The sequence below is a fragment of the Poromitra crassiceps genome, assembly GCF_964638095.1.
Source record: "Poromitra crassiceps genome assembly, chromosome: 4".
NCBI classification, from domain to species: Eukaryota; Metazoa; Chordata; class Actinopteri; order Beryciformes; family Melamphaidae; genus Poromitra; species Poromitra crassiceps.
Genome location: NC_139626.1, coordinates 33,163,744 through 33,190,322, shown reverse-complemented (window position 1 = coordinate 33,190,322; position 26,579 = coordinate 33,163,744). Strand labels below are relative to the sequence as shown.

The following is a 26,579-nucleotide window of genomic DNA, read 5'->3' as shown; positions in this document are numbered from 1 at the left end:
TGCACACCAACATATTGGTTATGTGTGCATGTCAATTCAGAGTGTGATTGTACATTAACTAGGGTATCGGCCCCTTTGGGACCGAAACCCTAAGCTCAGCAGATACGCGGGCTTGCCGCTGCGTAGCCTCGCCTGCAGCTCGCCTGCCCTATTGGCATGCGCAGCGCACAATTGCTCGACTTTGCATCACTGATGACATCACTGTCACTGATGATGTCACAATGCCATGACATCATCAGTGCCTATGACATAATCAATGATGTCATAAGATGATTTTGGTCAATAATTTTGTCACTGATGACATCACTGATGATGTAATAGACATTGTGACATCATCAGTATCATTGGGACAAAAATTGAAACAAACAGATATTGCCCACTTGACAGATATTGCCCACTTCCTCCCTTTTTGGGGGATGCCTGTACATAAAGTTATCAGGCTATGCAAGGCTGAAGGAGGAAAGTATTGTGCTAAAATAGTATCAGATTTGAAATTGAACAGTCATAAAGTTAATGTTTTCTCTGACACTGATCTTAACATTTGAGAGAAATCACCTTAGCTCACCCCATGAAACACTTGTGTAGTAAGACAGAGGCTGGGGCCTATTGCATGACAAACCTATAACTGCAGTCAGTATCCTACTATTATAAGAAGGTGGCTGGCGGCGTGGCGCACAATTGCTCAAGTGAAGTGCCTGCCAGTTGAGTGTGCGGGACTGCGAGCCCGCGAAGCGTGCAAGGCTGCGAGCCCGTGAAGCGGGCGCCCTCTAGGCGCGGTAGAAATGAGTGCTGCCAGTTCAGCGGGCGAGCCAGTGAGCGACGCTAGAAAGGAACGCACTTCAATTTCTGAGCATATTGAATTGCAAGAGCATACAGTAGGTTAATTCGAAATGACTAACAAACTGCTTTGTTCCCCCATTGATAGCAAGAAGAGTTTGGAAGAACTATCTGCCAGCTGTGAATGGAGTCGTCTTTCTCGTAGACTGTGCAGATCACGAAAGACTCACAGAATCCAAGACTGAACTTGATGTAAGATAACATTGCGATTACATGCAATTTCAACAGCAGAGTGCTGACAATCATCTCTTACAGTGGATTATTGGATTATTATTGCTCGTGTATCAAAAGGACATCTTCCCTCACTGTACTTGCCTCCTTCCTGTTTCCAGGCTCTCCTGTCAGACGAGACCATTGTCAATGTGCCGGTCTTAGTGTTGGGCAATAAGATTGACCGTCCAGAGGCCATTAGCGAAGGGGGACTGAGAGGAGCTTTTGCTCTCGATGGCCAGGTCACTGGAAAGGTAGGGATGTCATGGACACTCTCTGAAATCACAGAAATCAAATATATTATGTGTGTGTGTGTCAAGGAGCTTGTTGTATCATCTGCAGGGCAGCGTCTGTCTGAAGGAGCAGAACGTCAGACCGCTGGAGGTTTTCATGTGCAGCGTATTGAAAAAGCAAGGCTACGGCGAAGGCTTCAGATGGCTATCACAATACATCGACTGACATGTGGGACGACTGCCTTCTCACCAAAAGCCATTTTCCTGGCAAGTTTTCTGCACAGATGACAGGGAATTTCTCTCCTTGCAATCATCCATGGAAAGCCATGAGGGCCTCAGTCAATCAATCCAAATTTCAAATAATTTACTTCAGATAGCATAATCCATTTTTCATAGTATTACTTACAACACTTAATCAGGTTTTAAAGGTTTCTATGCAAACTTTTAAAAATGGTTCATGGTGAACTGTCCTAAGTATGTTATTAATGTGATAATAATTACTTGAGTTCTATAATTCTCCGGCATGTTGTTAATTATAGTATATTTGATAGATTATAGTTACATCATACCTTGATTACAATACGTGAGTGACAGAACATGTTTATGCAAGAATGTAGAGAAGTTCTGTGAATGGTGTATTTATTACGGAATGGACCAAGCATTGTAGTTGGATGGCTATTGTACATCGGATTAAGATGGTTGCGTTTAGATTCGAAGAAGATTAATTTGACAAATTGCTCCTTGTGACAAATAAATTAAGACAAAGGATTCGTTTTTAGGTGTTTTATCCGATGACATGCAGCCTCTGCCTTCAAAGCACTCGGCCAAAGATGTTTGCAGTCTTTGCCAATGACTTGGGAATTAGTGGGAAGATCGACTGCTACAACAAAATATCTCTTCCATGGAATGTTGAGCACATCCCTTGGAGCAGTATTGTAATACTCGAGTCCTGGACTCATTTTCACGACTTGGGACTTGGACTTGGACTCGAGCATTCATGCATTCAAACTCGAAAGTTGGAGACTCGGACTCGGAAAGTTGATAAAGTTTTTTTTTTTTTTTTTTTTTTTTTACTAATTATTGATTTAAAGACAATTGGCACAGTACAATCAAGACCATAGTACAAATATTCAAACATTTACAATAAAAATTTCCACAAATTATAAGAATACGCAAAGATTTTTTTTAGTTTTAATGTAATAGGACCTAATAATTTGCATAAGATATTGTTAGCTATATTAATACCGTGACATTCAATTTAATGGATAATGGATGCACGGCACGCTCATGTTGAGTAACTATGGACTCGGACTCAGGTAATGGGGACTTGACTTGGACTCATCTTTGGTGACTCGGACGTGAACACTGGGGACTCGAGACTCTACTTGGAATCAAGATAAAGTGACTTGACTACAACACTCTTGGAGTAAGCTCTTGGAGTAAGAGGAAAAGATAGTACATCCCACAAATGAAGGCAAAGATGATGGAGTAGTTGCACTTAAAATTATTTTGGCTTACTGAAAAGAGACAATTGGGTCCATTATTATTATTATTGTTATTATTATTATTCACAGCACACTGCGGAGTGTGCTGTGAATAAAGTGCTGCTTACCTTTTTCAGTGTCTTGACGTGTTTGCCTTGTTGGCTTTTGCGATGCTGATCACTAGGTGGAACATCATCTCCAATGTGTGTTGGCCCCAAGGTGATTTCACACATTTGGTTGAAATGTGCTAGTATGGACCAAAACCATTTGAAGCATTGTGAAAGTTCTTGGTTATCTTTGACTTTGGAATTTTTAGAATGGACCTCAAGGATAAAACGTTCACACAAGATTTATATTGCTATTAACGGCCGCCCGAGCTTAATTATATCATGAAGGTAGTAATAATGCAATGCCCTTAAAATGTCACAAAGCAATAAATTGGAGTGGCCATCTGTATTGTAGCAGAGACGATCTTACCCCACTGCATTTGGTGGTAGTAGTACAGAGAATTGTTTTGACCCTATTTTGAAATCTCTTCATCTTTCTCACAAGATCATAGTTACATCCTTCAGAAAGCTGTGGTGGCAGGGCACAAACCATTTTAATGTGCTCATGTATTTATTTATTTTTCCTATTGGTAACTACCTACTTAATTACTAAAGAGTAAAGCATTAAATTAAGTGGCTTTTATCTTGGCTTAATGCTTGTTATCTAAATTGAACTAAACCTGAACTAAGGTCTAGGCATTGAAAGCAATATATATATTTAAAACCTTGTGAAATTGACACTGCAAATCGATCTGATTGATCTAGAATAGCCATTATTTGTTTACTTTTTGTTATGAGAATGAAGGTAATATTATTTGTTCTACTGACCTTTTTGGTTAAGTGTTTGATAAAGTGGCTGTAGCTTCCTGTAATTTACGATGAATATGTAATCAGTGTTTAGGCTGTCAGTGTCCACTTCTCATAGGCTTGAGATGCTGCAACTTGTGTACTTTTTGACTATCTGCAAAGATATGAGAGTGCAGTTGCAACAGTGAGCGTCATCATGTATTCATGTCCCCGTGTTATTTCAGATACTGTATTCCACTATACCATTTTGAGTTGGTGCATGTAAACAGCAATATACCATTTACAGTAAACTGCGCAAGTTCATATCCTGATTATGAAAAATACGGTAGATTGGAAGCATGTTAACATATTTACAGTTTCCTGCATCCCATGTTTGCATGGTCATATTTTGAATATTCTGTTTCCCCCCATGTTTTCAGGGATATTCATGATCAGGATATGAAAATGCGTCTAAACCATTTTTATATAAACAGGGAACATTAGGCTAGCTGTTGGCAGGAATATTGTATGCATGTAAACAAAAACAGCTTTTCCTTCAAACAGTGTTCGGCACTATTGTCTCTGAACTGCTGTAAATAGTGTATAATACAGATGTAAACGTTTGTACAGTTCATGCCCTTGAACTGGCAGCGTAAATTACTGGAGTTGTTTATAACTGACTGTATTCATGTGAGTAAAAAGCATAAATATTTTCAACAATCCTCTGTGTGAGTGGTTTTAACTTGAATCACAACATAAGTTCGATGTATTCCAAAACAGCTGAATTGTTTTGAATCCCAAATATCAATCTTTTTCATGCAATGACTCAACACGATTATTTTCCGTGTTCAGACATTATTTTCAAATTATCGCAAGTGGAACTATGAGCCAGTACATTATTTACTGTAAGTCCTGGTATCCAACTTGTCCCAGGACACGATTAGCCCAGCATCTGCCGCATGCTTAAGGCCTGACAAGTGTGAATGACGCAGGCAGGAGAGACACCTCAAGCTAACGCTAGTGGGCAGAAGTCCTTGTCAGACATACAGTGAACTCCTGAAGGCATCTAGACGTTACTCGGACGGGCTGTGAGACAGTCTGTCAGTTACCACAGTCAAGTTTCAGATCTGCTCGTCCATATGCTGTGTAATGGTGTGATCTTACTGTCAGTTACCACAGTCAAGTTTCAGATCTGCTCGTTCATATGCTGTGTAATGGTGTGGTCTTACTGTCAGTTACCACAGTCAAGTTTCACATTTGCTCGTTCATATGCTGTGTAATGGTGTGGTCTTACTGTCAGTTACCACAGTCAAGTTTCACATTTGCTCGTTCATATGCTGTGTAATGGTGTGGTCTTACTGTCAGTTACCACAGTCAAGTTCCACATTTGCTCGTTCATATGCTGTGTAATGGTGTGGTCTTACACCGTGTTGTGGTTATAGAGTAGTATGCCAGAAAAAAACATTACAATCATATTTTGGCACTTGGCACTGGCAGCCAGTCTATTGCTGTAATGTGCTCTTCTAGCATGAGGTGGCAGCCATGAGCACCAAAAAATCATCTGCCAGTAAAAGACCCATCTGATCGAGAATATGCAGCATTCAACCTGGACTCTTTTTCTTTTGTAATTGGCTTGAGATAAGATTGCATGACTACAGATTCATATGATGAATTAACCGTTAAGCACGTTTCTGATGTGAAGGCCGCTGTAATAAGTCTCACTTCAGTGGGCAAAGTCAATTAGTGTTTCCAGCACCGGGCTGGGAGACTTAAAAGGTCACGAGTCACCCAAAAATATTCATGAGAAATTGGTATTCAGGCTCTGCTCATGCTTTAAAAGCACTTAGATCCATGCAATCGAAGGTAGGCTGATTAAAGTGCTGTAATCGGATAGGTAGAAGCCTTACACAAAACGGGGTCAATTCTATCGCTCAAAATCAGTTTTTGGCTCACAAGCTAAATTTGAAAATGTGGATCCCCCAGAGGAAAAGGGAAACGCACTGCAGTAGATGATACATGGCTTCTCCTGGCCACCTTCCTACATCGAGGACAACCAACGCACCAGCAAACCTGGCTTTATCGCGCAAATTCACACTCTTAATTATTTCCCTGAAGGCAGCGTGTCTTCTCATTATCTGGTCACATGATTGCAAAAATACACATAATTAAATATACCGGGAAGAAGTGTGCAACTTGGCGGAATACTAGCCACAAACTCATCCTAATTTTCTTCCCCCGAATTATTTGGAATAGATTCAAGCTTATTGCATACTGTATGTGCATACTCTACGTGTGGAGGAAAGTGGTAGCGTGGGTGTAGCAGCAGATAGGTGAAATAACACTACAACACAGCTTGGCCCCATTGCCTTTAATAGTAAAGTGCTCAGCCTAGAAGTACATTCTTGTTTACTAACATGCAATACTAAAAAACAACCAAATGTCTGGCCTACCAATAGCAATGGATGAACAAATGGCAACAATCTTCTCATAGGAAAAACAAAACGAAACAAAAACATTTCAGTGGGAATTCAAGTATAACACGCAGAAGAACTTCAAGTAACGAACACACTTTTTATAAAGACAAAAATACAGTTTCAAGTAGCATATTGGGAATAAAACATTGTTGTGGCACATTCTTTGATGTGATTTCAGAGTTAGCGGTTGAGAGAAGAGACTAACGAGAGCAACTAGTGGTTTCTAGGTGCTTCATGGGACAGGACGTACATTCTACACAGGTTTTCAATCAAAGTCATCCAACAGGACACCAAAGTCCCGTATCATGTCTCATGTCTATTCACATAGTTGATAAAGCATGTAAGGTTTAAAAACTGCTAAGAGTTGTGCACATGGATATATGCCTTTATCATAAAGGTAGCGTCAAACCTTGGTAATCTGGACTTGCTTCTCAGGTCGCTGACACAGGATTTATATACAGAATCTCTTATGAAATACATTAACCACGTTGCACTGGACCGTTGGGAACTCAGATCTCGAGTCATTCCAGTGGGACGGTGGCTCTAACACTCAAGCAATTGTTCACAATGGGAAATTAACCTCTATTATGCATAGATGAGGGTTGGACAGATAGGGTTTCTGATGGACTATACCTATGGCGCAGTATTCAGTGGGTCCTGCTTTTCCCAGGACAGCAAAAACATGAAGCTCTGTTGCTCATAAAACAGGGAAAGAAATGAAGCAAATACACATACAGTATCTAAGACGGAAAAAAAACTGCTCATCTCATATCGCCGACGTGCCCAGCACCACAGATCCCATGCCTCCCCAGCCCCTCCCCAGCCCAATCCCAGAATCCTTTGCTGTGAGGAGAGAGCCATTCCGCGTCGTTTAGGCCAGCAGCTGTGTCTTAGCGCTCCATGTGTGTGTTGGCACGGGTCAGTCCTACCAGATGTATCCTCCATCGTCGGCCTCTCCCTCCTCCTCCTCCTCTTCCGCCTCCTCCCCGTTGTCCTCCGCCTCCTTCTCCTCTTCGTCCTCCCATCCCACTCCGCTCCCGAAGTCTCCGGAGTATCCCACCACGTCGTCTGGGAAGGAGAAACACCATAGATTGTATAAAAAATATGGAGTAGTCTCTGTGATGTCATGATCAACCATTAGTATGTGGACTCCTGTTCTGAAGCCTCAAGTTTGGCATTTTGACCGTCGCCATCTTGGTTCTTTTGGAGCCACAGTGAGACAGAGATGTAGCCCCGCCTGCTATTGGTCTCTGATCAGCAAGCTGCGCGATCACTGGACGGGAGACCTGTCACTCTCACTCATGCCCCCAAGCATAGTGTGTGTTTTCCCTTCTATTTGACTCATCATGAACATCATCTTCTTGAAGAAGACTTGAAACTACTGATTGAGACCATCAACTCATTAGGAAAGTATTTAGTGAGGTAAGAAATCAAGTGAGAAGTAGGGTCATTTTCTCATTGACTTCCATACAGTCAGACCTATTTTTGCAGCCATAGACTGTAGAAACATAGACTGTAGAAACACAGACTGTAGAAACATAGACTGTAGAAATATAGACTGTAGAAACACAGACTGTAGAAACACAGACTGTAGAAACATAGACTGTATAAACATAGACTGTAGAAACACAGACTGTAGAAACATAGACTGTAGAAATATAGACTGTAGAAATATAGACTGTAGAAATATAGACTGTATAAACACAGACTGTATAAACACAGACTGTAGAAACATAGACTGTATAAACACAGACTGTAGAAACATAGACTGTATAAACATAGACTGTAGAAACACAGACTGTAGAAACAGACTGTAGAAATATAGACTGTAGAAATATAGACTGTAGAAACACAGACTGTAGAAACACAGACTGTAGAAATACAGACTGTAGAAATATAGACTGTAGAAACACAGACTGTAGAAACACAGACTGTATAAACACAGACTGTAGAAACATAGACTGTAGAAACATAGACTGTAGAAACACAGACTGTAGAAACATAGACTGTAGAAATATAGACTGTAGAAACACAGACTGTATAAACACAGACTGTAGAAACATAGACTGTATAAACATAGACTGTAGAAACACAGACTGTAGAAACATAGACTGTAGAAATATAGACTGTAGAAATATAGACTGTAGAAATATAGACTGTATAAACACAGACTGTATAAACACCGACTGTAGAAACATAGACTGTATAAACACAGACTGTAGAAACATAGACTGTATAAACATAGACTGTAGAAACACAGACTGTAGAAACATAGACTGTAGAAATATAGACTGTAGAAACACAGACTGTATAAACACAGACTGTATAAACACAGACTGTAGAAACATAGACTGTATAAACATAGACTGTAGAAACACAGACTGTAGAAACATAGACTGTAGAAATATAGACTGTAGAAACACAGACTGTAGAAACACAGACTGTAGAAACATAGACTGTAGAAACAGGTGAGTTATATATAGAGGGTATGCACACCCACTGAAACACGCCCCCTCAATCAGGAATGAGTGTCAAAATGAGTGTCAAGTTCCTCCCTGAGCAGCAGGTGTCGGTTATCTAGGCTGATTACTGCATTCAAGATCAGTCTTGCTGTGACTCAGTGGGTGTCACCCCACAGTGACTTCTGCCTCTGTGACATCACATGCATACCCGCTATACAAATTCACCCCATACAGTTGTTATAAACGGGGAAATTAGCTGTAGAGACCAAAACATTTTTTTTTGTACCAGGCTGTAAGCATGCTTATTTCTACTTTCAAGTTGGGCATTTGAACATGGGAAGCTATGGGGAATGACTCTCTTTTGGAGCCAGCCTTAAGTGGCCATTTGAGGAACTGCAGTTTCTGGCACTTCCACATTGGCTTCATTTTTCAGAACCGGACACCAGGGTTTGAGAGAAACATGTTGCGGAAAATATGGGCTTTCGTGTATTTGTGGGGAAATAAAAGGTGCTTTTTGAACAGGGTGGGATGCTGCCTTCCCCCCCCCCCCCCCCCCCCCTCCCCTCTTACCACAGTCGGGGTTGCCATGGATTCTGGAGCCCATCATCTCTCCGCCGTGCTGGTCCACGCACCAGCACTCTCCCCGGCTCTGGTCGCACTGCAGCTTCCGGTAGTAGCCGTCCTCGTCGCAGCTGGGAATGTACATCCCTGCAAAGGCGCGCGCCCGTTAAATATTTATACCCTCAGCAGACATCGCTGCCTCACACTGATCTGATGCTTGAGATAAGTGCAGCATAAATGAGAATGCCAGAATGCCTTAGTGAACCTGTGATAAGACCATCAGTGAGGAGAGAGAGGGAGCTCTTTTGGCGGAGAATAGCACAGACAGAAAGGAGAGAGAGGGAGAGAGAGAGGGAGAGAGAGAATACAAGGAATGAGATACGGATTGGAGAACATATGCCGGTTAGATAGCGTGGGAGCCAAGCGGGTGTTTTAGCCTTGCTCTCTTCCAAAGCCAGCGCTGCCCCTGAATCCCCCAGGCTGATTAGGGCGTAATCCCCCAGGCTGATTAGGGCGTAATCCCCCAGGCTGATTCGGGCGTAATCCCCCAGTCTGATTCGTGCTTGTGATCTGTCTAATGAGCCTCCTCCAGCCACTCGCCTGCTGTTTGCTGCAGGCACCTACCTTGCTACCTTGCATGCGCCAGCCGGCTAGCACGGGACACGGCTAACTGCTGACAGCCGGCTAGCGCGGGACACGGCTAACTGCTGACAGCCGGCTAGCGCGGGACACGGCTAACTGCTGACAGCCGGCTAACGCGGGACACGGTTAGCGCGGGACACGGCTAGCGCGGGACACGGCTAAATGCTGAAGAGAATGATGCACATTCACATTCATTTTACGGTCCCAAAGGCATTCCTGCGCTGTGGCAGTTTTATGTGTCAGGAGTGTTGAGGAAGAAATGAAAAAGCAGCATAAGCTAATCTGATTGAGTCAGGCCAAACCAAAGTCAGTCCTTGTGTGTTTCTCGCTGAACTGTGAGCTTGGGATGTGCAACATGAACACATCTCAGAGAAAACATCGTCGTGTGTGAGACAGTGTTTTCTCAACGTGGGCTCCGGGAATTGTTCAACTTCACTGTTATTCCATTTACAAGAAGTGAACACAATTAGAGGATGTAGAAAAATGACTATTTTCAAAATAGTCAATTCAAAAATCATTATCTAACAATAAAAATGATCTCAGATTTGGGTCAAAGAGACAAAATCTCATTAAATGGGGGGTCCATGGCCCTAATGTGGACTAAAATTAGGGGGCCTTGATATGAAAAGGGTTGAGAATCACTGTTCTAGAACACGGTGCTCACCTCGCTAGAACTATAATTATCATTGGTTGTTCAGTCTTGTTCTATAACCTTATACCTTTTGACCAATAGCTTTATTGCATTCTATCTGTATTAACATAATAAGAGTTCCTTGGCTCCCCGCCTGCAGATGGAATAGACCTGTCAAGCTGTCACTCTGCGACTGTTCTTCCACAGGTGTGGCTGCCTGAACGAGGCAAGCTCACCGATGCACAGCCACATTTGGGTGGCGCAGCAGCGCAGCTTCTCTTATGACAGACACCAAAGTCAAGTTGACTTTGGGCTGTGAGGGCTGTGAGGGATGTGAGGGATGTGAGGGCTGTGAGGGATGTGAGGGATGTGAGGGCTGTGAGGGATGTGAGGGATGTGAGGGATGTGAGGGATGTGAGGGATGTGAGGGATGTGAGGGATGTGAGGGATGTGAGGGCTGTGAGGGATGTGAGGGCTGTGAGGGCTGTGAGAGATGTGAGGGCTGTGAGGGATGTGAGGGATGCGCTGTATTTACCAGGCTTCTTCTTGGCCGCCTCCTGCACTTGGATCCTCTCCAGCTCGGCGAGGCACGGTGGCTCTGCAAGAAGAAAAGAAGAAAAGTGATGACAGGCAAAACCTCGAGCCGCTCTGCCCAACTTTGTCTCAATCAATGCTCTTCATAATTACACGTTTTGCCCCATATCGATTTGTTTAAGTCTTATATTTCATTCCCTCTGAGTCCCATCGATTGTCGAGACCTATGGATGTCGTCCGAGATGCTGCCCCCCCCAGGCAGTAACCCAAACCCTGGTCTTCTTCTTCTGTGGTGGATGAGTTGAGCCCCCCCCCATCCCCTCCCCTCATATTATGTGAAGCGCTTTGAGTATGTAGAAAGGCGCTACATAAATACAATCAATTCTTCTTCAGAGATTCTATATGGCTGCAACACCCACACACACACACCCACACACACACACACACACACACACACACACACACACACACACACACACACACACACACACACACACACACACACACACACACACACACACACACACACACACACACACACACACACACACACACACACACACACACACACACACACACACACACACACACACACACACACTGCTCGGCTGTAGTAACCTAACACTGCCAGATGGTTTGTTTCACAACCATCAGGGAAACCGTTTAAAAGGGGCAGGCACTTTCAAAAAATACCTGGCAGGTGATTGGATGAACAATCTGTCTATCACATCTATCACAGGCTCACTTCTCGCTGTTGCCACACCTAAATCACGCCCGTAGCTGCCTCTGGACGCTGATTGGTGCAGAACCACTGGTGGTTGGAATGAAAACCAATAGATTGCAGCGCGGCAAAATGGATTTGTCATGTGATCGTGATCTTGCACGAATCCAGCTGCCTCGCAAGGTTACAGCTGTAGAGCGCATATATATATATATATATATATACATATATATATATATATATATATATATGTATATATACATATATATGTATATGTATATATATGTATATGTGTGTATATGTGTGTGTGTGTGTGTGTGTGTGTGTGTGTGTGTGTGTGTGTGTGTATATATATATATACAGTATATATATATATAATGTATATATACAGTATATATATAACCTCAAGTTCCAATTCATCATCATCATATGGTTATTACATTAAGGCCCAGGGGTGAAGCATGCAATTTATACGCTCCAAATATCACCTGCTACTAATGAATAATTGATGAGTGGATCCATGTAATGCGCGGCATGGCTTTGGTGGGTTAAATGCTTGATCAATGGGAGAGTCAGCATGCAAATAAGTTAAGTCCCATGAATAGATTTGGTCCAAATGTATCTACAATGTGCTAAGCAAAGGTCAAATGGTGCCACTGCTGCAATGTTAACTGTGCATCGTTGAAATAGCCTTGTGAGTATAGGTAGAGAGACACCTGCTCATTTTAAATCTCATCACACAAAGTACACAGTACAGAAGCCTGGCTGCTTCTCTCAGGCACACCTAGATCTTTTTATTTTAAAGGTTAAGCCCGGTGTTTTCTATGACATTGCTTACCGTCAACAAATCATATAAAAATAACAAAACCAGCAATGATTTTGTTTTCCCCACAAGTGTTGTCCCAATGAAGGAAGCTATGTCCCAGCAGCCATAGAACTCCAGTGTACAAAGAAAAGATTAAAAACCTGTGAAAGAGTCATGCCATAGAGAACCGCAGGAATGAGTCGGGAAGTATACTTCCGGGTTGGTCAGGGGAAAAGTGAATGGGGTTTTTAGAATGAGGATTTCACTTAAATGCTAGTCTCGGCTCCCAGACGTTTGGTGAGCTGCGCCACCTTACAGTAGTGAAATGGATTAAGACTGAGGGCTGAGTCTACTTAAATGCATAAAATAAGGTCTGTGGTTAACAAACGTTTATGGCAACGCTAATTTGGGTTCAACAGGATCATCTTCACAAACGTGAATAACTTTTATGACTTTTGGAACGTAAATGCGTAAAAAACAACAACCTTAAAGGCATAAAAGTGATTAACGTTTGTGAAGATTATCCTGTTGAACCCAAATGCACGTTCTCATCAACTTTGGTTAACCACAGACCTTATTTGACACATTTAAGTGAAATCCCCATTCTAAAAGCCCAGACTTTTCCACTGACGAACCAAAATGGCAGCGATTTCTGCCTTTAAGCCTTTAAGCCTAAAAAAATACATCATCCCTGCAGTACTTTCTTGCTTTGGGAAACATGATGTCATCATTGCGATGCACCGGGCCAGCCGTGAATTAGGTCCCATTTGAAATGAACTTGGTAATAACTACAATAATAACAGTCTGACTTTTTGGAGTTATAGTGATTTTTCTTTTAAATTGAAACTGTCTTTGTGAGCTGTATTTCCAGGTTTTTAGCTTACAATCGGAGCCAATGAATGGCTAAACGTGTACGTGGGAAGTCAGAATGTAAGAGGAGTCGAGCAAACACATTGCTGATTTGGTTCTTTTCATAGGATTTGTTGACAGTAAACAATGCATTAAAAAACACCAGATTCATCCTTTAACTCTGTGAATATATTGCCTGACTTTTCTCTTGCACAACAGGGCAACAATCATCCTCAATGGAGAAATTCATAAATTCTCCATGCCACCATGGAAGCGCTTTAAAGTTTGACAGTATGTTCCTAACACATGAAACGAGCATTTCATAGTTTCCTTCCTTGAAAAGGAGAACCCTGCTCTCAATGGAAATTCCATATCAAAACAAAAATGTCAAATCAAACACAGATCTTAACCCATATCTCAATATGAAACGCCCATTTCAAACATTTTCCAGCACAAAGATGCTCTCTGAGAAGCAACGGAAAGCCACGGTATTTTATATTCACGTGGCGTAACCTTGCTATTAATTCACCCATTTATAATGTAGCTCAAAAATAGATTCCGCTCTCCTTGCTGCTTCTGACAAAAAACAAAGGGAGAAAAAGACTCCTTTTACTCACTTTCTCTCCAGAAGCAGAAGCACCACTCAGCCGTGGAGACCTTCCCATCCTTATAGCTGTCGCAGGAGTTGAAGAAGGGTCGGATACAGACCTCGTACTTGTCGAGGTTAATGGCGGCCAGCTCAGCGTGGTCCAGATAGAGGTCACTGTTGGTGTCCAGCTTAGAGAACATCCAGCCAATGGAGTCCTTGCAGCCGGCTACCAGGCTCTTGTCCAGCACTGTTAGACATATCGTACTTTCTCAGTAAATTTGCCTTTACGTCTGTACGAGTCCAAATGTGAAGGAATTCTCGATACATTTTTGCCTAGAAATGGATGCATTCCTATTTTAAAATGGAGTTTCTATTGCCAGTGCATTCCCCTGTGGAGACAATTGAGTTGTAAGTGCGCAGGCAGTTGAGAATAAAGCAGCTTTGTGAGTCGTCACCCCGGGTTCTAACCTGATGCCGTGCCAGCTCCGGGCCTGCCAGAGTTGTTCTGCTTGGCGTTTCCATGAAGGAGCTGGAACCAGTCTCTCAGGCGGTCGCCCAGGTCTGCCAGGTCCTGGCCGGTGCAGCTCTCTGAGGGGCGGAGAGAGGGAAGCCCAATGTTCAAAACACACACACACACTGGCAACACACTCGACAGCAATGTGACTCAGCCCGCCCGAAGGCAGGCCGAGGCTCACCATCGCTTTCTGAACGCTTCCCTCGCTGTGAGGCTGACTCACTCTCTCAGTGGAATCTGCGGGGGCGCTGTGGCTCAGGAGGGACAGTAGAGCGGCTCGCGCACTAATCATCAGAAGGCCGGCGGTTCGATCCCCGCCTCCTCCAGTCGGCAGGGCGAGAAGATACTGAACCCCAAAATGCTCCCAATGGTCGTGCCTTGCCAGCACCTTGCGTGGCACCTGGCTGCCATCGGTGTGTGAACGCGTGTCTGAATGGGCGAACGCAGGCACGCTTTGGATGAGCGCTACAGTGAATGCAGTCCATTTAGCATTTGAGCTACAGTATTGGATTTTCATACTGTGATTTATACGTGTATGATCTGGTAATCAAAGGAAACATAATTTCGCAATTAACTGTACCACGGCAATTTGCTGTTATCCAATAGAAATCCACTTTGGGTCTCAGGCTAAGCGCTTATTCCAGTCTACAGATGAAAAACAGGGGTTACATTTCATCGGTTTGATCAATTGGCATTTTCACATACCCAAGAGCCATGGACAATCAATGCTGTTTGGCTGCAATGATAGATAGTGTATACTCTGAATAATTAATTAGTACATGATTGAAAGGCCATTTTAATCACGGGGGGTATTTGGCTAACCTTAATCTCTGAAATTGCCGACTATTGATCCCAAACTGCAAACATCATATAGCTTGTGTGAGGAAATTGGAGTGCTCTAATCCTGCAGAGAGCTCTGTAACATGCTGCAGAGAGCTCTGTAACATGCTGCATAGAGCTCTGTAACATGCTGCATAGAGCTCTGTAACATGCTGCAGAGAGCTCTGTAACATGCTGCATAGAGCTCTGTAACATGCTGCAGAGAGCTCTGTAACATGCTGCATAGAGCTCTGTAACATGCTGCATAGAGCTCTGTAACATGCTGCAGAGAGCTCTGTAACATGCTGCATAGAGCTCTGTAACATGCTGCAGAGAGCTCTGTAACATGCTGCATAGAGCTATGTAACATGCTGCAGAGAGCTCTGTGACGTGCTGCATAGAGCTCTGTAACATGCTGCATAGAGCTATGTAACATGCTGCATAGAGCTCTGTAACATGCTGCAGAGAGCTCTGTAACATAGAGCTCTGTAACATGCTGCATAGAGCTCTGTAACATGCTGCAGAGAGCTCTGTGACATGCTGCATAGAGCTCTGTAACATGCTGCATAGAGCTCTGTAACATGCTGCAGAGAGCTCTGTAACATGCTGCATAGAGCTCTGTAACATGATGCAGAGAGCTCTGTAACATGCTGCATAGATCTCTGTAACATCCTGCAGAGAGCTCTGTAACATGCTGCATAGAGCTCTGTAACATGATGCAGAGAGCTCTGTAACATGCTGCATAGAGCTCTGTAACATGCTGCATAGAGCTCTGTAACATGCTGCATAGAGCTCTGTAACACGCTGCAGAGAGCTCTGTAACATGCTGCATATAGCTCTGTAACACGCTGCAGAGAGCTCTGTAACATGCTGCATAGAGCTCTGTAACACGCTGCAGAGAGCTCTGTAACATGCTGCATATAGCTCTGTAACATGCTGCATATAGCTCTGTAACATGCTGCATAGAGCTCTGTAACATGCTGCATAGAGCTCTGTAACATGCTGCAGAGAGCTCTGTAACATGCTGCATAGAGCTCTCTAACATGCTGCATAGAGCTCTGTAACATGCTGCATACTGTAGAGCTCTGTAACATGCTGCATAGAGCTCTGTAACATGCTGCATAGAGCTCTCTAACATGCTGCATAGAGCTCTGTAACATGCTGCATAGAGCTCTGTAACATGCTGCATACTGTAGAGCTCTGTAACATGATGCATAGAGGTCTGTAACATGCTGCAGAGAGCTCTGTAACATGCTGCAGAGAGCTCTGTAACATGCTGCATAGAGCTCTGTAACATGCTGCATAGAGCTCTGTAACATGATGCAGAGAGCTCTGTAACATGCTGCATAGAGCCAGCAGTGTAAAGCAGCGTTCCTTAGGTCCTTGAGACATGAAGGGAACAGCAGACACACGGGGGCAGGCAAGGTGAGCGGTGCCAAAAGTCACTCATCAATATGGGGAGGTGAAGAAGAGGCACTTGCCATGTTTGGCCTCAGGGTTGGTGACGGGAACGGAGGCGGTGGCACACGGGCAGAGGCCGGCGCACGTCACACTCAGGTCCTTCCCCGTGAGGCAGGCTTGCTGCTCCAGCTTACACTGTCGAGAGGGAGAGGAAGAGAGAGAGAGAGAGAGAGAGAGAGGAAGAGAGAGAGAGAGAGAGGAAGATGGAGGGAGAGAGAGAGAGACAGGAAGATGGAGGGAGAGAGAGAGAGACAGGAAGATGGAGGGAGAGAGGAAGATGGAGGGAGAGAGAGGGAGAGAGAGAGACAGGAAGATGGAGGGAGAGAGGGAGAGAGGAAGATGGAGGGAGAGAGAGAGGGGGAGAGAGAGAGAGGAAGATGGAGAGAGAGAGGATGAGAGAGGGAGAGAGAGAGGGAGAGAGGAAGATGGAGGGAGAGAGAGAGAGAGGAAGATGGAGGGAGAGAGAGAGAGAGAGAGATAGAGAGAGAGAGGAAGATGGAGGGAGAGAGAGAGACAGGAAGATGGAGGGAGAGAGGGAGAGAGGAAGATGGAGGGAGAGAGAGAGGGGGAGAGAGAGAGAGAGGAAGATGGAGAGAGAGAGGATGAGAGAGGGAGAGAGAGAGGGAGAGAGGAAGATGGAGGGAGAGAGAGAGAGAGAGGAAGATGGAGGGAGGGGGGAGAGAGGAAGATGGAGGGAGAGAGAGAGAGAGAGAGAGAGGAATATGGAGGGAGAGAGGACGATGGAGAGAGAGAGAGAGAGAGAGAGAGACATGGGATGCAGTTAAAATATTTATGGGGGTGACCGCAGAAAAAGAGATTGCTCATTCATACGAGACACTGTGGTTAGTGAGAGAGGGGGCGGGGCGAGAGAGGGGGCGGGGCGAGAGAGTGAGCTGTCATTTTCCCTTGTCTTCTCATGCAAGGTCAAAATTAAAAATTAGACAATCAATCCGTAAAGCATGGCGGGAGCAGGCGGTGTGTGTGCGTACGGGGGGTACACGGTGTGTACAGGGGCGGTGTGTACGGGCGGTAGTGATGCGCGGGCCGCAGTTATAACTGCGCTGACCGCGGATGGATCATCACAATAAACATTCTGATTAATAGCGGATGGGTTGCGGGCGGTTGAAACGATGTATCATTAATGAGGAACAATGGTGGTGCACTGGACATAATACAGCATCGATTCCAGATTCGAATTCCAGGTCCTATACACTAAGGAGTTGATATGAGCTGAGCTGTCATCGCTGACACGGACCTGTGAATTATCTTATTGCTTATATTTCTTAGGACCGGACTCCACTGAAAATTGGTGTTTAACATAGGCCATTCGGGTAAATACCATTGCTCACTTGTTTATTTTGCTTTGTAATAGTATTAGCTAAAGCACTGATAAGATGTGTATATCATAAAGAGAGGCAGGAACCTCTGAAAGAAGTTTAAGAGTGAGGTTGCACAATCGGAAGACACTATGTCAACAGGGGATCTTACAGCTTGCCTCAATTGGGGAGGCAGGCTTAGGGGTAAATGTTTTTATGTATTCTATGTACGTTTTTCTTTGCATTTTTCTTAGTTATGTATTTTTTTATTTCGAGAGATATTGGTGTCATACTTCACGAGAGAACATATCAAACATAGATTTGTGGTGTGATGGAAAAGACCTTGATATAATTGTACATATTCAAAGATGAATCCAGTTAAATTTATAACATTCAATACTAAGGGCTTAAATAGTCCGATTAAAAAGAAGAGGGTCTATTCATATTTGAAAAATCTTAAAGCAGACTTTGTATACTTGCAGGAAACGCATCTTTCTGAAAACGAGCATAAGAAACTTAAGAGAGATTGGGTTGGACAGGTGTTTGCTTCTTCCTTTAATACTAAATCAAGAGGAACTGCAATCCTCATCAATCGAAATATCCCTTTTGTTGTCACTAAGACGGTCTCGGACCCTATGGGCAGATTTGTGTTTGTTGAGGGGCATATGTACTCTGAATGTTGGTCACTATTGAATATATATGCGCCTAATTTTGATGACCCTGCATTTATTCAAAACATTTTTCTTCATATAGCACAAGCATCTGGTGTAATTTTAATTGGTGGGGACTTTAATTTTTGCTTAGATACAGTCCTGGACAGGTCTTCGATTAAGCCGCTTTCACCTACCAAGGCAGCAAAATCAACAATTTCTTTTATGAAAGACTTTAATTTGACAGATGCTTGGAGGGGGTTACACCCAGGAGACAGGGACTATTCTTTTTATTCTCACCCTCACGGCACTCACACTCGGATAGATAACTTTTTGTTATCCACCCATCAGTGTCATAGAGTGCTGGATGCTCAATATCTTGCTCGGTTGTTAAGTGATCATTCCCCCTTGGTTTTGTCCATCTTTATGTCTAAAAAGGTAAAAGCATCCTATAGATGGAGGTTTAACCCTATGCTCATTAAACAGCCAGACTTTTGTACCTTCATTAGAGAACAGATTATATTCTTTACAGAAACAAACAAACACTCTGCCCCTAATAGTTTCATTTTTTGGGATACGCTTAAAGCATATCTAAGGGGCCACATTATTTCTTATACAAAAGGATTGAAAAAGAAATGTTGTGCCGAACTTAATACTCTCGAGGCGGAGATTCAAACACTTGAGAAAAACTATCAGAGAACGAAAGACCTATATAGAACTTTGGTAAATAAGAAAATACAATATAATAATTTGAACACATACCAAACAGAGAAATTTATTATGAAGTCTAAACAAAAGTACTATGAGCTGGGGGAAAAGGCTAGTAAGGTGCTGGCATGGCAATTAAAAACGGAGGAAAGTAAGAGAGCAGTTAACGAAATTGAAGTAACCCCAGGTAAAATCTCTAATAATCCAACGGAAATTAATGATGCTTTTAAACAATATTATAGTGACTTATATACCGCTCAACCTAGCAGTGATAAGACGACAATAGATGACTTTCTTTCCCAACTTAATCTCCCACGTCTATCTGACGAGGACAGTGAATCTGTGAGTAGACCATTCTCAATATGTGAACTAACTGAGGCTATTAAGCTATTACCTTCAAATAAATCTCCTGGGGAGGATGGTTTCCCCTCAGAGTTTTATAAGGAATTCAAGGATCTTCTGATCCCTCCCTTAATGGATGTCCTCGAATTAGCTAAAGAAGAAAAACAGTTCCCAGAATCGTTCTCTCAGGCCATTGTGTCCGTTATTCACAAAACAGGGAAAGACCCAGTAAAGTGTGCCTCATATAGGCCTATTTCTCTCTTGAATACTGACTATAAACTTGTAACCAAAATGATCTCCAAAAGATTGGAGAAATTTCTTCCTTATCTTGTCAATTCAGACCAAACTGGATTTATAATTAACAGGCTCTCTTCTAATAATCTCAGACGTTTTTTTAATATCATCCATTTTGCACATGAAAACAATATACCCAGCATTGCTCTCTCTCTTGACGCTGAAAAGGCCTTTGACCGGCTTGAATGGCCATATCTCTTTAGAGTTCTTGAAAATTTTGGATTCAATGTTCAATTTGTTGATCTGATCAAATCATTGTACAGATCCCCCAAAGCTAGGATTGCGGTTAATGGGATTATGTCAGACTATTTCCATATTCATAAAGGCAATAGACAGGGGTGCCCACTTAGCCCCGCCCTCTTTACGCTCGCCCTGGAACCCCTAGCCGAAGCGATTAGAAAGGACCCCAACATAACTGGCTTTGAAATTGGACTAACCACACACAAAATCTCACTTTTTGCAGACGATATTCTTCTCTTTCTAACAAATGTTGATAGTTCCCTCACACGTCTAGTCGATTTGTTGAACTTGTACAGCTCCTTTTCTGGTTATAAAATCAACCTTGATAAGAGTGAAATATTACCTTTATCAGAACTTAATAATGACACTACTCAAGGTAATTTTCCCTTTAAATGGTCACCAAGTGGTATTAAATATTTGGGTATACTGGTAGATAAGGACCTAAAGAACTTGTATGGGCTTAATCTCTTAAGATTGCTACAGAGAGTGGGAGATGACTTGGAAAAGTGGATGAACCTCCCTCTTACCTTACTAGGTCGAATTAACACGGTTAAAATGAATGTCCTGCCAAAGTTCTTGTATATGTTTCAATCCCTTCCAATTCATGTCCCCTCTGCATTTTTTTTCTTCTTTGAATAAGCTGATTAGACGTTTTATTTGGAGGGGTAAGCCCCCAAGGATTGCTTTGAACAAACTTACTTTAAATTATGCAAAGGGTGGATTGAAACTCCCTAATTTTACATTGTATTATTTGGCTGCACAAGCTAGATTTCTGGCCCAAATATTTGAAGGAGACCTTTCAATCTCATGGTTGAACATTGAGTGTTTAGAAATTACAGAGACTAACCCGCCTGATATGCTGTATAAATGGGATGAAAAATCAATTAAGACTATCACTCATAACCCTTTCATTACTCACTCAGTCCACATTTGGTCAAGAATACATAAGATGCTTGGATATAATACTTTTCTATCCCGTAAAACCCCCTTATGGGGAAATAGACTTATTCCTATCCTATACCAGAATAGAGACTTCGAGTCTTGGCCTATACAAGGTATCACTCGAGTGGAACATTGTTATATAGATGGGTTGTTTATGTCCTTCCAGCAACTTAAAGAGAAATATCAACTTTCTGAGAGAGATTTTTTTAAATATCTGCAATTAAGAAATTTTATAAGGGTTAATATTCGGAGACAGTGGAAACTACCAGATATGTCACCCATGGAAACTCTCTTTCATTGTGATCAAAGAATGATGGGAACCATCTCTGAGGTCTATAATATGTTGTTGCCTTTTCTGGTTATCTCTGAACCTGAAAGAGCCAGGAACAGATGGGAGAGAGATTTAAATATAGAGATTGACCCAGAGTTATGGGAAGACCTATGTAGTAAAGGAGTCACATGTACTTTAAATTCGAGATATAGACTCATTCAGTTCAATTTCTTACACCAGATTTATTTTACTCCATCTAAACTACATGGGTTCAACTCTAATCTCTCACCCCTCTGTTTTAGATGTGGTCTAGAAGAGGGCACTTTTCTTCATTCCACTTGGCATTGTATTAAGTTACAAGGTTTTTGGCAGGGGGTCTGTGATGTCATATCAACAATTCATAATGTAACTTTTTCAACAGATCCTGAGATATGCCTTTTGGGCAATTTCTCAAACTCTAACCTTACACATAGTCATTCCATCAAGCTTACAGAAATCCTCCTGGTCATTGCCAAAAAATGCATTGCAAGGAAATGGAAGTCAGATCTCCCAGTGCCAATTGGAATGTGGCTCTCAGAAGTGAAAAGTTGCTTACCTTTGGAAAAGATTACCTACTCATTAAGGAATAAGATCAATCTTTTCTATAAGATCTGGCAGCCCTTTCTTAACTATATGGATGACCTTCCATCTCATTTGATTGAATGACTATGATTTGAATGATCTCTCTACTCGCTCCACTCTAGCACTATGAAGATGATACTATACCTCACTATATCTCTTAATGTATTTATATGTATTTTTGGTTTTTTATTTGTTTCTAGTTTGTTTTGTATTGTGAAAATTTGTTATATGGTTGTGTATGTTTTATATTTTGGAAAATAAAAATAAAAAGTATTGTCTAAAATAATAATAATACAGCATCGAAGTTTATTTAGAGTCTTGGACTGCAGCGATCACACCAACAGCAGCAGAAACCGTAGGTTCGCTCCTTTTATACCGTTTTATAGCGTTTATAGCGTCGGGTGCATGGTGGGCGCGGATCTATAAATAGTATGAAATAATTTGTGCGCGGATTTATGGCGGGCGGACGGTTCATGCATACACGCGAATTAGGATGGCATAAAAGCTCATCCGCGCATCTCTAACGGGCGGTGTGTACGGGGGGTGTGTACGGGGGCAGTGTGTACGGGGTACGGGGGCAGTGTGTACGGGGGTTACACGTGTGTATGGGGGCGGTGTGTAGGGGGGCAGTGTGTACAGGGGCAGTGTGTACAGGGGCAGTGTGTACGGGGGCAGTGTGTAGGGGGGCAGTGTGTACGGGGGCAGTGTGTATGGGGGCGGTGTGTATGGGGGCGGTGTGTACGGGGGCAGTGTGTATGGGGGCAGTGTGTACGGGGGCAGTGTGTACGGGTGCAGTGTGTACGGGGGCAGTGTGTACGGGGGCAGTGTGTACGGGGGCAGTGTGTACGGGGGCAGTGTGTATGGGGGCAGTGTGTACGGGGGCAGTGTGTATGGGGGCAGTGTGTATGGGGGCGGTGTGTATGGGGGGCAGTGTGTACGGGGGCAGTGTGTACGGGGGCAGTGTGTAGGGGGGCAGTGTGTAGGGGGGCAGTGTGTACGGGGGCAGTGTGTAGGGGGGCAGTGTGTAGGGGGGCAGTGTGTAGGGGGGCAGTGTGTACGGGGGCAGTGTGTACGGGGGCGGTGTGTACGGGGGCAGTGTGTAGGGGGGCAGTGTGTACGGGGGCAGTGTGTACGGGGGCAGTGTGTAGGGGGGCAGTGTGTACGGGGGCAGTGTGTACGGGGGCAGTGTGTATGGGGGGCAGTGTGTAGGGGGGCAGTGTGTACGGGGGCAGTGTGTATGGGGGCAGTGTGTAGGGGGGCAGTGTGTAGGGGGGGCAGTGTGTAGGGGGGCAGTGTGTACGGGGGCAGTGTGTATGGGGGGCAGTGTGTAGGGGGGCAGTGTGTACGGGGGCAGTGTGTACGGGGGCAGTGTGTAGGGGGGCAGTGTGTACGGGGGCGGTGTGTACGGTACATACAGTGTGTGGGCACACTCACACATTCAGTGTATGTGGGCACACTCACACATACAGTGTATGTGGGCACACTCACACACATACAGTGTATGTGGGCACACTCACACACATTCAGTGTACTGTATGTGGGCACACTCACACACATTCAGTGTATGTGGGCACACTCACACACATACAGTGTATGTGGGCACACTCACACACATTCAGTGTACTGTATGTGGGCACACTCACACACATTCAGTGTATGTGGGCACACTCACACATACAGTGTATGTGGGCACACTCACACACATACAGTGTATGTGGGCACACTCACACACATTCAGTGTATGTGGGCACACTCACACACATACACTGTATGTGGGCACACTCACACACATTCAGTGTACTGTATGTGGGCACACTCACACACATTCAGTGTATGTGGGCACACTCACACATACAGTGTATGTGGGCACACTCACACACATACACTGTATGTGGGCACACTCACACACATTCAGTGTATGTGGGCACACTCACACACATTCAGTGTATGTGGGCACACTCACACATTCAGTGTATGTGGGCACACTCACACACATTCAGTGTATGTGGGCACACTCACACACATTCAGTGTATGTGGGCACACTCACACACATTCAGTGTATGTGGGCACACTCACACACATTCAGTGTATGTGGGCACACTCACACACATACAGTGTATGTGGGCACACTCACACACATACAGTGTATGTGGGCACACTCACACACATACAGTGTATGTGGGCACAGCAGGAAACAGCTGAGCTCCTCTCATTATTTAAGATGATGACACAGACACTTTCCCCTTGTCCCCCAATGCGGTAATAAAGCAAAAGACAAATGAGCTCAAAGAAGAGTGTGTGGATGGTGTAAAGAGTGTGTGGATGGGTGTGGATGGTGTAAAGAGTGTGTGGATGGTATAAAGAGTGTGTGGATGGTGTAAAGAGTGTGTGGATGGGTGTAAAGAGTGTGTGGATGGGTGTGGATGGTGTAAAGAGTGTGTGGATGGGTATAAAGAGTGTGTGGATGGTGTAAAGAGTGTGTGGATGGGTGTAAGGAGTGTGTGGATGGGTGTAAAGAGTGTGTGGATGGGTGTAAAGAGTGTGTGGATGGGTATAAAGAGTGTGTGGATGGTGTAAAGAGTGTGTGGATGGGTGTAAAGAGTGTGTGGATGGGTGTAAAGAGTGTGTGGATGGGTATAAAGAGTGTGTGGATGGGTATAAAGAGTGTGTGGATGGGTGTAAAGAGTGTGTGGATGGGTGTAAAGAGTGTGTGGATGGTGTAAAGATGGGTGTAAAGAGTGTGTGGATGGTGTAAAGAGTGTGTGGATGGGTGTAAAGAGTGTGTGGATGGGTGTAAAGAGTGTGTGGATGGGTGTAAAGAGTGTGTGGATGGGTGTAAAGAGTGTGTGGATGGGTATAAAGAGTGTGTGGATGGGTGTAAAGAGTGTGTGGATGGGTGTAAAGAGTGTGTGGATGGGTGTAAAGAATGTGTGGATGGTGTAAAGATGGGTGTAAAGAGTGTGTGGATGGTGTAAAGATGGGTGTAAAGAGTGTGTGGATGGTGTAAAGAGTGTGTGGATGGTGGAAAGAGTGTGTGGATGGTGGAAAGAGTGTGTGGATGGGTGTAAGGAGTCTGTGGATGGTGTAAAGAGTGTGTGGATGGGTGTAAAGAGAGATGCTTTTTTTCTTTTTTACCTCGGAGGCGTAGTTGTGGCCATCAGTGCCACATACTGGTGTGGAGGCAGCTATAGGACAAGGCTTGCAACTGCTGTCATGGGCCTTCGCCTGCTCTGCCTGTCTGACTCTGAGGGAAATACAAGGAGATAAACGCTTCATAATTACCTGCTTACTAGGGCTGAACAATATATCTATATTATATCCAGATTGAGATATATTTTGGATATCGTAATATCGTAATATGGCATAAGTGTCTTTTCCCGGTTTTAAAGGCTGCATTACAGTAATGGTGCAAGCACAGCAGACGCTGAAGCGCTTGAAGTGCAGCTTGTTTCCTTTCAGCGTCCTGGTTAACAGATTAGACCTGGTTAACAGATTAGACCTGGTTAACAGATTAGACCTGGTTAACAGATTAGACCTGGTTAACAGATTAGACCTGGTTAACAGATTAGACCTGGTTAACAGATTAGACCGGAGACACCGGCCGCAGCGCTGCCAGCAGCGATACTTTCTGCGTCTGGTCTATTTTTTGCGCGAGCCGCGAGCGATTGTGTGGAGCCAGGCAAGTTATGACCAGCAGGGGGTAAAACAGAGCGCTACTGGTGTGAACCACTGGTGTGAACGGCCAGGCTCCTGCTCGAGCTGAAATTACTCGCGGAACCGCTTTCGCATCCAGTGTGTTTGTACCGTAAAGTGACATAATTAAATTTTCTGAAGTTCCCAGCCTGTTCTATTATTTGCCTTTACCTATTTAGTCAATATCATTGTGTAAAAATATTTTGTGAAAGCACCACGGGTTATTGTTGTTGCAATATCAGTGTTTCCCCTAGAAAGATTTTCAGGCCTGGAGGGATTTCAAAACGTACCCCGACCGCAACGGTGGGGGCCCTCGCTGGCGACGCTAAACTTTTAGCTAACCTGTTCGCATCTATGTTCACAATGGCATCCCAAGTATCATCATACTATTATGGGATGCGATGCGAACAGTTGTATTATGGGATGTGCGTTTCCCAGGGAACGACACACGTTGACATGTTTTGGAACAGCGGCGCACGCTGGCACAATGCTGCTAAAAGCAAAATGCTTATTGTTGAATGCAGGGGCGGAGCGACCCTATCAGCCCAGAGGGGGCGAAGCTCTTAGGGGGGCCCCATCAAAAAAAAAAAAAAAAAAAAAAAAAATTAAGGCCAGGCCAGGCCGCGAAGAAAAATGTGCCTTTTTTGCATGTTTGAATCAGTTTTAGGCATATTTAGTGGAATATCTCATTTTAAACACACCAATGTTATTGTCTATTGATTGAATTCCTCTCACACTCACACCACTGACTTTATTAAATAGTAATTTTAAGTCACAACTGTAAAATAGCTGATAGCCCCTATATCCGAAAACACAATTTGTCACTCATTGAGCCAAGTAAT

General features: G+C 43.7%; 2 protein-coding genes across 2 annotated transcripts in view; one reads left to right on the top strand and one right to left on the bottom strand.

Moving 5' to 3' along the window:
* Positions 1-4,309, top strand: part of sar1aa (secretion associated, Ras related GTPase 1Aa) — a 5,506-nt gene extending 1,197 nt beyond the window's left edge. Inside the window, exons 4-6 of the mRNA XM_083635235.1 lie at positions 926-1,029; positions 1,170-1,301; positions 1,390-4,309. Coding sequence (XP_083491361.1) covers positions 926-1,029; positions 1,170-1,301; positions 1,390-1,506 — 353 coding nt within the window. The 3' untranslated portion in view covers positions 1,507-4,309. The remainder of the gene's footprint in view (positions 1-925; positions 1,030-1,169; positions 1,302-1,389) is intronic.
* A 2,687-nt stretch (positions 4,310-6,996) lies between these two features.
* Positions 6,997-26,579, bottom strand: part of LOC310776031 (testican-2) — a gene marked incomplete at both ends in the record, with an annotated part of 73,574 nt that continues 53,991 nt past the window's right edge. Inside the window, 7 exons of the mRNA XM_083636179.1 lie at positions 6,997-7,139; positions 9,104-9,241; positions 10,903-10,965; positions 13,894-14,112; positions 14,334-14,449; positions 16,676-16,794; positions 25,180-25,288. Coding sequence (XP_083492305.1) covers positions 6,997-7,139; positions 9,104-9,241; positions 10,903-10,965; positions 13,894-14,112; positions 14,334-14,449; positions 16,676-16,794; positions 25,180-25,288 — 907 coding nt within the window. The remainder of the gene's footprint in view (positions 7,140-9,103; positions 9,242-10,902; positions 10,966-13,893; positions 14,113-14,333; positions 14,450-16,675; positions 16,795-25,179; positions 25,289-26,579) is intronic.